The 14758-nt window shown below is 49.5% G+C and overlaps 1 protein-coding gene across 3 annotated transcripts; it reads left to right on the top strand.

The window, feature by feature from the left end:
• The first annotated feature begins 4550 nt into the window (after positions 1 to 4550).
• Positions 4551 to 13900, top strand: FDPS (farnesyl diphosphate synthase). 3 transcript variants are annotated; one of them, XM_043875883.1, is made up of 10 exons: positions 4551 to 4680; positions 5834 to 5996; positions 7143 to 7283; positions 11143 to 11223; positions 11366 to 11488; positions 11858 to 11946; positions 12041 to 12113; positions 12800 to 12877; positions 12979 to 13113; positions 13641 to 13900. In XM_043875883.1, the coding sequence occupies exons 2-10, from the start codon at positions 5856 to 5858 to the stop codon at positions 13839 to 13841; spliced, it is 1062 nt and encodes a 353-aa protein (XP_043731818.1). In that variant the 5' UTR covers positions 4551 to 4680; positions 5834 to 5855; the 3' UTR covers positions 13842 to 13900. The 3 variants fall into 3 exon arrangements, with proteins under 3 accessions (XP_043731818.1, XP_043731819.1, XP_043731817.1); XM_043875884.1 differs by having other exon boundaries at positions 4580 to 4680; positions 5855 to 5996; XM_043875882.1 differs by lacking the exon at positions 4551 to 4680 and adding an exon at positions 5369 to 5756.
• Positions 13901 to 14758: the final 858 nt, after the last annotated feature.

Genomic DNA, 14758 nt, shown 5'->3' with positions numbered 1-14758 from the left:
TATCCTCAATTAGCAGTTTGGAGCCCGCTCAGAGATGTCACAGGGCTTGTTGAAGTTCACTCAGCTAGTTCGGGTAGAATCACGGCTTGCACCCGGGCGGCACTTAGACTCCGGGAGTTCCACTTTAGCTGGCAAGAACAGGGAAGATGAGCCTGGAATTGGCTTCCCTTCCTGGCCTATTTCTTTCTTTTTAAAAAATAACATTTATTTATTTTTGGCTGCACTGGGTCTTCATTGCTGCACGTGGGTTTTCTCTAGTTGGGGTGAGAAGGGGGCTAGTCTTCCTTGTGCAGGCTTCTCATTGCTGTGCCTTCTCTTGTGGTGGAGTGTGGGCAACCCCAAGGCATGTGGGATCTTCCTGGACCAGAGATTGAACTTGTATCCCCTGCATTGGCAGGTGGATTCTTAACCATTGGACCACCAAGGAAGTCCCCTGGTCTGTTTCAATGCTCTTCTCTCTCGGGGTGAGTTAGCTGGTCCCTGATACCTGACTCCCATCAGACCACAGAAGACAAGCCAGGTGGGAATTCAATGGGACTTTCTCCAGGAGTTCTCACTCCTCCTTCAGCACATCGTTTAGCAGGCTGTGCCCCTTCTTGAAGGGTCCTTGATCCAGCCTCCACAGGGCCCAGTGAGCCTCCTACTTCTTCCCGAAGTTATTCCTTGCTTCCTGGACTGCTGTATCCTTTGTTAATGCTTCCCCCTCCTCACCCCACCAGGCAAGGAGCAGAGCAGGAGAGCAGCGACCCAGGGCCTTGACAGGAGGTGGTGACAGAAGGAAGACATGGCTCTGGGAAGGATCCACAGGCTCCTCAGAGGTGTCTGTGTTGAGATGTGCAGACTTAAAGGTAGATGAAGCACATTCTGGATGTGGCTCTGTCACTCTTGGGCTGGAAAGCTTTGACTGAAGTCCTCACATCAAGGGGGAAATCTTACAGGGGAGGGTTCAGTGAGATAAAATATACGTGGAAGTGCAGATTTCAAACTCCAGTGACTTAATAGCTATTCCATAAATAAAGTGTTTGTGTAGAGAAGAAAAAAGGGAAGAAGGCTTTGCACATCTCAAAGAGCCAGGCTGCCTATCAGGGACTGTCTTACCCTGGGCCCTTGTCTCCACTTTCTGGATTCTTTTTTTTTTTAGTTTTTAAAAATTTAATATTAATTGTTTTTATCTTTGGCTGCACTCAATCTTTGTTGCTGCACATGGGCTTTCTCTAGTTGCAGCGAGTGGGGGCTGCTCATTGCAATGGCTTCCCTTGCTCCAAGGCATGGGCTCCAGAGTGTGGGCTCAGTAGTTGTGGCACATGGGCTTAGTTGCCCTTCAGTATGTGGAATCCTCCCAGGCCAGACCAGGGGTCGGGCCCCTGCCCCCTACAGTGGAAGCGTGGAGTCTTAGCCACTGGATTGCCTAGGAAGTCCATATTTTGTATTGTTTTGTTTTTGGTCTCCATTCTCTTTTTTTCCCGTTCTTTTTTTGAATTATAGTTGATTTACAATGTGATAATTTCTGCTGTACAACAAAATGATTCACTTTTACATTTATATATGATATATATAATATATATAAAATACACCTTTTAAAAATATTCTTTTCCATTATGGTTCATCATATAATACTGAATATAGTTCTCTGTGCCATATGTAGGGCCTTGTTGTTTATCTATTCTATATATAATACCTTACATCTGCTAACCCCGCACCCCATCCCTTCCCAATCCCCTCCCCCTTAGCATTGATCTCAACTTTCTAGCCATCTTCCTCCTGGCCTTCTAGGAGCTCCACCTGCTACAAAGTGCACTCTAGGGAATTTCTCCTCAATGACCTTATTTCATGTGGACCTACAATGATATAGGTATGCCTGGCCAGCTGCGTGGGGCTGAGAGGGGAAGGGTGGGATGATTTGGGTGTGGGGAACATCATGGTATAGGATGAGGAAAGTGAAATAAGACTTTCCTTTGGCCAAAGGCCAAAGCTTTGTGTCTTTCTCTGAGGAACTTCCTAGCACCTGAGGTTCTGTTGACCTGATCTCTAATTTCTCTTGAGGTTCTGCTTTTTTCCTTACAGAGTCCTGTCTCAAGGTGAAGGCAGGCTGGCCTAGCAACCCAACCCTGCCGAAAGTTAGCAATGTCACACCCTCTTTACTGGGGTTGTAGTTTACTATGTAATGATGTTTTCCTAGACTGCTCCCTAGTCCTACTCCAGGTAGGTACAATAAGTTTTATTGTCATAAAATATGCTTAACATAAAATTTATCATTTTAAACCATTTTTAAGTGTACAGTTAAGTGGCATTAAGTATATTCACATTGTTGTGCAACAATCATCACTACCCATTTCAAGAACTTGTAAAATCTCAACAGGATGAAATGCTGTACCTGGTAAATAATAATTTCCTATTTTTCCCTCTCCCCGGTTTCTGGTAGCCACCATTCTACTTCCTGTCTCTATGAATTTGATTACTCTAGTGGAATCACAAGTACAAGTAAGGGAAATCATACAGTATTTTTTCCTTTGTGTCTGACTTGTTTCACTTAGCACAATGCCTTCAAGATTCATCCATGTGGTATCATGTGTCAAAATTTCCTCCCTTTTTAAGGCTCAATAATAATCCATTTATGTATCAATGTGTACCACATTTTGTTTATCCACTCATCTGTTGATGGACCCTTGGGTTGCTTCCACCTTTTGGCTGTTATGAATAATGCTGCAGTGAACACAAGCATACAAGTTTGTTTGTATCTCTATTTTCTTTTGGGTATATACCTAGGAGGGGCATTTCTGGGTCATATGGTAATTCTCTGTTTAACATTTTGAGGAACCATCAAACTGCTTTTGTTAGCAACTGTACCACCTTACATTCCCACTAGCAATTTATGGGGATTCAAATTTCTCTGTCCTCACTGATGTTTGTTATTTTCAGGTTTTTTTTTTTTTTCTATAGCTAGTTTAATGTGTAAAGTAGCATCACATTATGGTTTTGATTTGCATTTACCTAATGACCAATGGTCAGAGAAGGCAATGGCACCCCACTCCAGTACTCTTGCCTGGAATATCCCATGGATGGAGGAGCCTGGTAGGCTGCAGTCCATGAGGTCGCTAAGAGTCGGACATGACTGAGCGACTTCACTTTCACGCGCTGGAGAAGGAAATGGCAACCCACTCCAGTGTTCTTGCCTGGAGAATCCCAGGGACAGGGGAGCCTGGTGGGCTGCCATCTATGGGGTAGCACAGAGTCGGACACGACTGAAGTGACTTAGCAGCAGCAATGACTAATGGTATTGAGACTCTTTTCAAGTGCTTATTGGCTATTTGTGCATTTTCTTTGGAGAAATGTCTACTTAAGTCCTTCGCCCATTTTCTAATTGGGTTGGTTGTGTTTTTTTTGTGGAATCTTAGAAATTCTTTATATACCCTGGAATGTCGAATCCTTATGCAGTATATGATTTGCAAATATTTTCTTCCGTTTTGTAGTGTTTTTTTCCTGTCATGATAGTGCTCTTTGATATACAAACATTCTTAACTTTGATGAAGTCTGATTTGCCTTTTTGTTGTTGTTGTCATTGCATATGCTTTTGGTGTCACATTTAGGAATCTACTGCCAAATCCAAATATGAAGGCTTACCCTTATGCTATCTTCTATTTTATGGTTTCAGTTTTTATATAATTACCCATGGTGGGTGGGTAACGGGTGTGTGTGTATGTGTAAAGTCTGTGTGTGTTTAAGGGGTGTGTGTATACGGGGTGTGTGTGTTACCCATGGTGGGTCAACTCTGTGTATGTGTGTGTGTTACCCATGGTGGCTGGTAAAAGGTGTGTGTGTGTAAAGGGTATGTGTGTGTAAGGAGTGTGTGTGTACAGGGTGTATGTATATGGGGTGTGTGTGTATTACCCATGGTGGGTGGGTAAGGAGTGTGTGTGTGTGTATGGGGTGTGTATGTGTGTGTGTGTTACCCATGGTGGGTGGGTAAACTGTGTGTGTGTGTGTGTTACCCATGGTGGGTGGGTAAACTGTGTGTGTGTACGTGTGTGTAGGGATAACGGTTCTGATTTCTGCTTGAGTCTTCGCTTTGTTGAGCACTTAAAGCACTTCATATACTTTATACCACGGTGTTATCCTAATTTAACAAATAAGGGAAGATAGTTTCAAAGAAGTCTATTGAGGCTCAGAAGTTATATGATTTGCCCAAGTTAGACAACCAGTTAAGTAGCCATGTTGGTGCCCCTGGGGTTTTAGTAAAGTGCGACTCAACTGCACAGGAAAATAATGACAATTTGAGTAGTAAACAACGACTGTTGAGAGCCTGATTTCAAAGGATTCCAAACCAGTCTCTCTTTCACTACGACTCCCTACAACCTCACCCCATCTTCCGCCCACTCCAGCCTCTTAGCTTTAGGTCCCGGGGGGGCAGCCCTTCCATTGGCTGTTGGTTACAGGGCCTCATGCTCATACGAGAAGAAGTAGCCAATCAATGTGGCTCATTTTCGCCCAGCCCGCCCGCGCTAGATCGCGTAATCGTTGCCCCTCCTGTGGCATTTCGGGAATTGTAGTCTAGTGACGCATTGCTGCCTATAGTGAAAGGAGGTCGAGAACTACTAGATCCAGCGACCCGAGCGCCGAGCGGTCCAGCTTTTAGGAGTATCCCTCCAACCATCTGGATCTGCAACCGGCATCCAGGAACAGGTGAGAGAGGTCGAGGGCTGGGGCCGGAGGCAGGGGTAGAAACTCGGTCTTACCTCTGTAGCGCAACTTTAAGGCACAGGAGGTCAAGTCTGTTGTGTCGGTGTTCCCCCGTTTGGGGAGTTGGTGGGACCGACTGGCTGACACCGTGGATGTGCAGAAACTCCCGAACTCTGCCATGTGCTGTCCTGGAATCCCAGTATAACTGCACCCTGCTTTGCTCTTCCGCTGCGAACCCTACCCACCCACCCAGTTTTGCTCCGAGGCTGTCAGCAGTCCTGGCTCTGTGAGGGTCCAGTCCCAGAACCCCAGACTACATGTCCATAGTACCCAGGGGTTCTGCTTTCACATCTCAAAGCCTGCGCTCCCCTCTCCCTGCCTACCGAGGGAGACCTGGGTTCTAGATTTGGCGCTGCCACTCCCCGGGTATCCTCCTACCTCCTAGAGCCTCAGTTTGGCCTCTATAAAAGAAGGTGATTTAAACATCCTCCCAGCCCCCGGTCCTGAGGTCCTTTACTCTGGATTCTTGTCTGTGCTCCAGAATTTGGAGGAAGAAAGCAAGAGTGTAGCAATTCCAGAGGCTCCCTGGTGGAGGCTTGACGGTTCCTCAACCGGGTAATGTTAGGTGGCTTTGAGTCCTAGCCTTCTTATTTTTTTTTTTTTTTCTAGCCTTCTTATTTTAAGTGTGATCAGCTGAGTCTCGGTTACCCAGCGGTACTTTTTATTCCCTGTGTTTCTTTCTGTAAGTGCCTTCCTGCTTAGCCCAGAAGAGAGTGGGGCATTCTGGGTACAGAGGTGAAAGGTTGGAGGGTGACTTGGGGAGCTGACAGCGGGCATCTGCCTCTGGTGCTTGCCCCTGCAGGGAGTGCTCAATGCCCCCTCCCTATGCCACCCCCCATGCTACCCCTGTCCCGCTGGCTGAGATCTGTGGGGGTCTTCTTGCTGCCAGCCCCCTGCTGGGTGCCCCAGGACAGGTTGCTGGGTCCCCTGCGGCGACCCATCCTGGGGCACAGGTGCCCAGTCCTGGGGGCCTGGCACAGTGCCCGCTGCTGGTGGCAAGCGTGGACAGAGGAGCCTCGGTGAGTTTGGCAGGGGTGAGGGGCCTTGGGGAGGGGAGCAGCTGATTAGGTTTCTGACTTGTCCTCCCTCTTGTCAGAGCATTTTACTCCTCCCTCAGAATGAATGGAGACCAGAAACTAGATGCTTACGCCCAAGAAAGGCAGAATTTCATCCAGCACTTCTCCCAGATTGTCAAGGTGCTGACTGAGGAGGACATTGGGCACCCAGAGACAGGAGATGCCATTACCCGACTCAAGGAGGTGAGGAATTTACAACTTGAGAGGGTGAACCTTTGCAATCTCTGTGCATGTGTGGGGTCTCTTTCTGGCTCTGGAGTGACTTTTGACAGATGTGGGAACAGACTTTTATCTGAGAGACTCTGGGTCCATTCTGGAGGGGGCGGAGCCCAGGCAGGTCCAATCAATCCAGCTATGTGGTTCTGGTAGGCCAGACATACTGCTTTGCATAGGTGTGGAGGGCCCTGGGGGTGAAGGCCTTGAACCGGGTAAGTCTTTGATTTTGTTGAGACAGGGAATTAGGTGTCCAGAAATCCTAAGGGGCCACCCTGTCAGGGACCTGGTAGGAGGGGAGGAGGCAGTCTTGAGGTGGGGCTGAGTGAAGCTAGTGTTCCATCAGAAACCCCTCCTCTTAGGCAGGAACTGTTTGTTGAGATAACCTAAGTTGCCTTATTCTTTTGGAGTATCTAGTAATTCTTTTTGTAAATGCTGTTTCATTTGTCTGAGGGAAACTAAGGAAAAGGAAGTCTGTACTGGGATGGAGATTAAAAAGGGAAGTCTCTTCCCAATGAATTCCATCTGGTTGACAACAGGGCAGCAGAAGGCAAAATGAGAAGCCCCAGCAGGAGGTGATGCCATTGAAGGAGTAGCGGATGGTCCCCACAACCTGAGTCCCCTCCAAGCTGTCCTTTGGTTAACTTGGGGAGGAGGGGGCTTGTCTTAGTTAAGTGAGAGGCTTTTTATTTGCAGATAGGCTGAACTGTGGAGGGGGCCTCAGAGGAGGTGGCTGAGAAAGGAGGAATGGGCTGTGAAGAGGAAGTTAGGAGAACTGGGGATGGGAGAGACCTGAGCTAGCCATTCCCTTGGTATGCACAAGCGTTTTCCCCGGGTTCAAGCCCTGTCTGGCTTTGGGAGCAGATTTTAATCTCCAGTATGGAGCCTTTCAGTGTTCTGAAGAAGACAATGCGGAGAGAGCCTGGGGACTGGGGAATTTCCAGCTGTGCTCCATAACTTGGAAGAAGCCGAGAGAGTAGTAGTTCAGAGGCTGCCTGGAGGAGGGGTTGGGATTGAGGACGATAAAGTTAGGTTCCCTGGTCGCCAGTGGGCGAAAACAAGGAGAAATCTCAGAATAGCTGCTCCTGATACCTTGCCCCTCTGCTCTTTCCCCAGGTCCTGGAGTACAATGCCATTGGAGGCAAGTACAATCGGGGTTTGACGGTGGTGGTAACATTCCGGGAGCTTGTGGAGCCCAGGAAACAAGATGCTGATAGTCTCCAGCGGGCCCTGACGGTGGGCTGGTGTGTGGAACTGGTGAGAAGGATGGGGAACAGCAGGCAAAGACGAGGTTTACTAGAGTGGGGGTGCCCTGGGTGGGATGGGGTGGGACAGGAGGGATGGGCCTGAAACTCGGCTTCTCCACTGTTTCTGTGTCCCTGGTATGCTGGGACCAAACTTAGTGAATAAGGGTTAACAAATGTGGGGAGGCTCTTTTACCAGTAGGTACAGGTTTGACCTGTACTCTAGTGGTGGGCCTGCACCTTGGAACTGGCCATGAAGTTGTCAGCTTGCTCTTCTGAGCAGAGGACAGCCACGAAAGTGAGATAGTTCTTCTAGAAGATTATTCTATGGCAGAGATTGAAAACTGGAAGCCTATTGGTAGTTTTTGAAAATATTTTAAAATTAAGTTCCCTAAATCTAACAAAAGAAGAGATTTCACATGAAACCCCAGATGTCTTGTATCACATGAGAAATTGCTGGATATGCATCCAGAGTCCCATATAGCAACAGTTGGCCGAAGTTGAATTGAAGCCGCTTCCCCAAGACTGGAGATGGACTCTCTTGGGTGGGTCTGTCTCTGTTTTGCTCTAGTCTTCCTGTCTCCAAACTCAGTTGGCTCTTGAAGGTATATGGTTTGCTGACCTGGCCTAATGTCTCCATTTTAGGCTTCCCGGGGGACTAGGTTCTGGAGTTGGGGAGTGCTAGGCCCTGAGGAGTGGGGAGATGAGCCCAGGAGGGAAGATGCTGTGGGCTAGGTGAATGATGGGTGATCCTGGCCTGCGGAGAGGAGAGACTGGCCTGCGGGAGGGTGTGATGAGCTCAGCACTGGCCATGCTGCTCTTGGTGTGAGCAGATCATGTGGAGCTGTCTGTCCTGCAGGTGGTGGAATTTCCAACCTAGAGCTTGTAAGGGAGATGGGGCTATACAGTAGGGATTTGCCTCCAAGGGGGTAAAAGGATGATGGCCTCACTGAGGATGGGGCCCCGGTGACAGAGGTGCCCTTCTAGGGATCGGTGGTGCTGAGGAGCCCACAGCCACAGACAGCAGGCAAGGAGTGAAGGGCAGGAGGATAAGGGCAGAGCTGTGGGGGGCCCAGCAGTTCACCTGGTAAAATCAGTTGTTACTAACCTTAGCTGCACTGTGGGGTTGGGTTGGTTTGTTTTGACCAAACCGTGCTTCCTGTGGGATCTTAGTTTCCTGACGAGGGATGACCCTTGGTCCTGGCAGTGAAAATGCTGAGTCCTGGACTCAGTGGTTACTGGACTTCCAGGGAATTCCCATGTTTTCCTTAAATGCAGCTGTACTGTGACCATTTCCCCTAAGATCCCATTTGAGCAGTCCACCATTGTTTTGGATGATTTTTGTTATAATCTCTGCTTTTATCTTCCTTCCACTTCTACCACATCTCCTTCAGCCTCTTACTTTTCTATTTCAGCATTTACCTCCTAAAAACAAGGACATATGACTATATAACCACAATACCATTTTCACATCTGTCGTAGTCTGTTTGGGCTGCTATAACAAAATAAGGTGGTTGGATAACGTCACCGATTGAATGGACATGAACTTGGGCAAACTGTGAGAGGTAGTGAGGGACAAGGAAGCCTGGCGTGCTGCAATCCATGGGGCTGCAAAGAGTCGGACACGACCTAGCGACTGAACAACAAAATACCAGTGACTGGGTAACTTATAAACAACAGAAATTTATCTCTTACAGCTCTGAAGGTTGGGATGTCCAAGATTAAGGCACCCACATGACTGGGTCTTACCAGGAGTCAGACTTCTCTTCCTGATTCATAGCCAGCATCTTCTTGCTATGTCCTCAAGTGGAAGGGGCAAGGGAGCTCTTGGAGGTCTCCTTTATAAGGGCACTAATCCCTTGCATGAGGCTTCCACCCTCATGATCTGAGCACCTCCCAAAGGGTCCACCTTCTAATACCATTATCTTTGAAGGTTAGGATTTCAACATAGGAATTTTGGGGGGAAGCATTCAAATCAGAGCAACAATCATGATAGTTAACATTGGTATTATAATATTATCGAACATATATTCCATATTTAAATATTCATATTTCTTCCCCAATTGTCTACTATAAGGTGTTTTTTTATTTTTAAACATCTAGGATCCAAGCAGAAGTGATGCATTGCATTTGTTAGTTTTTCTTCAGTCTTTAGAAACTTCCTCCATCATAATGGACTTTTTTAAAGTCTAGGCCAATTATTTGATAGAGTGGCTCACAGCCCAGTCTGATTAGTATCTAGAGGAAATAGGCAGGGTAGACATTTTGGTAAGGATGCAGAATGGGTAATGTGGTGTGTTTCTCCTTACTTCCCACTGTAACGCATACCTGGGGAGATTACTAAAAAAACCCAACCCAGTACTGTGGTAAAATCCCTGTAGACTTAATGTTTTCCTAATAAATAGAAAGTGCAATTGAGGGGCAGAGGAGATTGAGCGAGGCCAAGGAATGAATGCCCTTCAGAGACCATCTTGGTTGAGTGGTGCTGGTTGAAACCAGCTGGCCCTTGTAGCCACTCAGGGGAGGCAGTGGGGCCGTGGCTTCAGGGACAATGCCACTCCACATGGACACATTGGAAATAAAGTCTGTGCCCCGCTGTGGAGAGCCTAGGCCCCACTCCAGGGCGAGGTCAGAGGGAAAGGTGCAGATGGAGGCCTCCTTCCCCGGGGACTTGGCCTGGAACGACAACAGCCCTGTCTGCACTGTACACAGCTGAGCTGGTGGGTAGTGGTGGGCACTTCCTCTGGGCCATGCAGATCCACTGGGACGCACACAGGGATCAGGGTGGGGTGAAGGCTTATAAACCGTGTCTTCAAGGAATTCCTATCCGTGGTTCAGTGGTTAGGGTGAAGCACTTTCACTACTGAAGTAGGGCCCCGATTCAGTCCCTGTTCGAGGAACTAAGATCCCACAAGCCATGTGGTGCAGCCAAAAAGAAAAAAACAACAACAACAAACCATGTCTTCACAAGCTGTTTGAGGGAGCCAGAATGTGTAGCCTGGCTGCTAGAAGTATCCCTGGGAGAAGTTACGGTGGTTCACTCTCGCATGTATTTCTTAGACAACATTTATGGACCAGCACTGTGCTGGGCTTTGCAAATGCCATGCAGTCAAATACCTTGTCCCTGCCTCAAGGTAGTTCACAGTCCTGCAGGGAGCCAGCATAGTCTGGTACTTTGCAGTAAGCTGGCACTCAGAAGAGGAAGCCCTTTGAAGATGTTTAAGAGCCATGGGTGAAAGTTGCCAGGAGTCAGACTTCAGTTCCACCCTATTAGACCTGGGCTCCAAAATAAGCTTCCTGAGGTGGGGTTTTGTTCCTGTTTGCTGGAGTGGGTAAGCAGTGTCCGGAGAGAATGCAGGAACTGGTCTTTCTTGTTCCTGAAGTTGTGTAAAGTCACACTGCATAAAGAAATCTTGCTTGGAACCCTCCCCGAAGCTTTTGGCCAGGGAGGAGTACAGTATATGAAGATATTTCATCACCTCCCTGATACCAGGGATTGTCTGGAGATCTGTTATGTCTCTTACTCTGAAAACAAGGGAGTTTTTTGTCCCTTTTTATAGTTGGGAAGCCTGAGCCAAAGAAGTCATACAATTTTCCAAAGTCTTACAGCCTAGATTAAAAGTCCTCAGTGAACTTCCCTGGCAGTGCAGTGGTTGAGATTTCATGCTCTCAATGCAGGGGGCATGGGTTCAATCCCTGGTCGGGGAACTAGGATCCCACATGCCACACAATGTGGCCAAAAAAAAACAGTCCTTGGCCTCATCCTGACCTACCTTCCCTGTTCAGTGATTCTTAAAAGCAGCATCTCTGTTGCTGGTAGAAGGAACAATCATAAGGAGCCCTGGAACTCATTCCACTTTCCATCCTCCTAGCTCCAAGCCTTCTTCCTGGTGTCAGATGACATTATGGACTCATCCGTCACCCGGCGGGGGCAGACCTGCTGGTATCAGAAGGTGAGTAGGTGGGAAGGTAGCGGTGGGCATGGCAACAGACTACTGGGAAAGGGTCACATGGAGCCTATGGAGGAGGTGTTACAGGGTCTTGGTATGAGTCTAGGCCAGAAGTTGATTGCTTGTTTTTCTGTGTCCCTGACAGCCAGGCATAGGTTTGGATGCCATCAATGATGCTTTCCTTCTGGAATCATCCATCTACCGCCTGTTGAAGCTGTACTGTCGGGAGCAGCCCTATTACCTGGACCTGATCGAGCTCTTCCTGCAGGTGCGCTGCAGACTAGGGCTCCCACGTGGCCTTGGCCTCTATGGGACATTCTTGTCCAGATATGCCATGCTCACTGTCTTCTATGGGACTTTCTTGTTTTAGGCTGATACCCAGGTTTGCCTGGAAGGGGAAGTAATTGAGGGAGGGGGTTGGGGCAGGTGGTGGGGCAGCTTCCCTGTGTCTGTGTGATTGAAAGGAGTGGTAAAGGGCATGTGTGTGACTATGTGGGCCTTGAGTTTGGGAGCTCTCTCTTCCTCCTGTCTTTCTGACCACCCAATTATCAACTGCTATGGGATATAGGGCCCAAGATTTCAGAGTTCTCCCGCCCTGGAGAAAGCCCAGTTCACAGGCCATCTTCCTGCTCCTTAGAGTTCTTATCAAACTGAGATCGGGCAGACCTTGGACCTCATCACAGCCCCCCAGCACAACGTGGATCTTGGCAGATTCACAGAAAAGAGGTGAAGGACCATGGGAACCATATCTGGACAGTGAGAGGGAGGGCTGGGGGGGTGCATAACCCTTCTAAGGAGTTTCTCTTCTCCCTGCACTCAGGTATAAGTCTATTGTCAAGTACAAGACAGCTTTCTACTCCTTTTACCTTCCTGTAGCTGCTGCCATGTATATGGTGAGTGAGCCTCTTCATCCCTTGCTGCCCTGCTCATATGGGCCTTTCATTAAGGAGGCCACGGAGCAGACATGCCCCCACTGTGAATGGCTGACTGATCATGAGCAAGTTACTTAATCTTGCTGAGTCTGTTTCCTCAGCTATAAGATAAGGATAAAATCTCCACCCGTGGGACTAATTATAAAAAGAACCAAGTGGTTTACATGAAAGTGGACAGCCCATCTAGGGGGAACAATGAATTCTCCATCTGTGTTCAGTAGTAGGAGTGGGGAGGAGATAATTCAGGCTGAGGGAGAAGACTAGATTCAAAGGCAATCAGTGGGATTAACTATCTATGCTGACCTTCTCCAAGTTTCCTTTCCATAGTGAAAGAATTTGGAAATGGTAAAAAGATTAGGAAGCAGGATCAGAGCGACCCAGGGACTGAGCCTTGTGAGAGAAGAGTCTGAGGGCCTCCAAAATGGACTCACCTCTGCTGTGACTTGCAAGAAGACCCATAGCTAAAATCAGTGGGATAGAAGGTGAACCGTCAGCCAGGACTTCCTTTATCAGGGAAGCCAAGGATGTCTGAAAGGAGAGAAGACTTGGGGGGCTGTACTGGGGCAAGACCCTCTTCGTGGGAGGAAGCAGCCAGGAAGATGCAGGCACCTCTGATGTATGATTTGTTAACCCCCTTTTCACTGTAGGCGGGCATTAATGGGGAGAAGGAGCATGCCAATGCCAAGAAGATCCTGCTGGAGATGGGAGAGTTCTTTCAGATTCAGGTAGGAAGGCATGGGGCACTGGCAGGAAACAGGCTCCAGCTTTGCTCTTTCCCTGCCTTACAGCCTCTTCATTCCTCCTTTTCTGCACCCCCTCTGCCCAGGATGATTACCTTGATCTCTTTGGGGACCCCAGCGTGACGGGTAAGATCGGCACAGACATCCAGGACAACAAGTGCAGCTGGCTGGTGGTTCAGTGTCTGCAGCGGGCCTCTCCAGAGCAGCGCCAAATCCTGCAGGTGCCCTAGGGTGTGCTGTGGACCCCCAAGCTGTGGAGTAGGGGAAAGAGCAGTGGTTTTTCAGTGGGGGTGATTTGCCACCCACCCACCCTGGCATTTGACAGTGTCAGGAGACTTTTTTTTGTCATCATAACTTGGTGTGTGTGTGTGTGCCTATGCCACTGGGATCCCTGGTGGGTAGAAGCCAGAGATGCTGCCAAATACCACACATACAGTAGCTTCCCACAAAGAGCTATCTGCCAGAAATTTCAAGTGGGCCAAGGGTTGAGAAACCCTGGGGTAGAGGAAGCTGAGGCCTGAACCCCACTGACTGAGCATTTGGTATGGCGGGGGTGGGGTGGGGTGGGGGGGAGTGGGGAGTTCGAGATCTTAGCTACTCAGAGACCCTTGAAACTGGAGGCAGGAATGGAATGAATGAATGAATGGCATTGGAGAGGTTCTGGAATACCTGGATGGGGGGAGTGGAGGGGACCTAGAGGTGCTGGGGGAAGGCTAATAAGCCCGTTTTCCTACCCCCGACCCTTCAGGAGAACTATGGGCAGAAGGAGGCTGAGAAGGTGGCCCGGGTGAAGGCGCTCTACGAGGAGATGAATCTGTCGGCTGTGTACATGCAATACGAGGAAGACAGTTACAGCCACATTATGGGTCTCATCGAGCAGTATGCTGCGCCCCTGCCCCCAGCCATTTTCCTGGGGTTAGCACAAAAGATCTACAAGCGGAAAAAGTGACCTAAAGTCTGTGAAGGTGGGGAAGGGAGGCTTCTCAATAAATTAATGTCTAACCTGTGGTTCTTCCGTTTCTGCTTGTGTCAGCCAGGGGCGCAGCTTTGTCCAGAATGGGCAGGGTGGGGGCCAGTTGCATGGAAGCCGGAACCTGAGGCTTTGGTTTCAGGACCCCCTTGGGACTAAAAGGTCCCTGCAGTGGGACCTTAGGATGCATCAAAAGCCATTGAGCTGGGCCTGGGTGGGTGACACAGGCAAAAGCGTCAAGCGCTGGGGGCTGGGTCTGAGACTCGCCACGCCCATGCGTGAAGGGGCGCGGCTGCGCAGCGCTGGCGGGTTGTCCCAGCGCCCCTCCCCTCCAGTCTGTGCGGGCTGGGCGGGGACCGCAGCCGCGGAGCCCGACGCGGCTCCAGACGCCGGAGCGGCTGCAGGAAGACCCTGGTGAGGATGGCTTGGCCTGCGGGTGTGGATGGATGGATGGATTGGGGCTCGCGGGGTGGGGCAGGAGAGGGGAGCAGTAAAAAATGAATAGAGAAGGGGTGGGTTGGAGCTGCACCATACAGACAAGTGCAGAGAGAATGGGACAGACATGCTGGTGTTCGCAGCAGGGTGAAGGTGCACCGCGGCTGTAGGCTGGAGCCCGGAGCCCGGAGCCCGGAGCCGAGGTCCGTGCCGGCCGGCCTGCCCGGTGGAGTTGACAGGCTGACGGATGCTCCTGCAGCTCGGTCCTTTTCCCCCACGCCTGCCCCTTTCCTGCTTCAACCAGCCGGACGCACCTCCCCCCACCCCATTTCAGATCATCTGGGCGGGGCCTCTCGACCCCTTCCCCTGGGAGTGAGGGGCAGGCAGATTGCAGCAGAGAGGACCCAGGGTCCCTTTTGGGCCCCATCCTTTTACAAGCCTCCGCACCTCCAAGGAGATCG

Source organism: Cervus elaphus, chromosome 20, assembly GCF_910594005.1.
Source record: "Cervus elaphus chromosome 20, mCerEla1.1, whole genome shotgun sequence".
Classification (NCBI taxonomy): Eukaryota; Metazoa; Chordata; class Mammalia; order Artiodactyla; family Cervidae; genus Cervus; species Cervus elaphus.
Note: the sequence above shows the minus strand (reverse complement) of the source record. Positions and strands in the feature narration are given on the sequence as shown.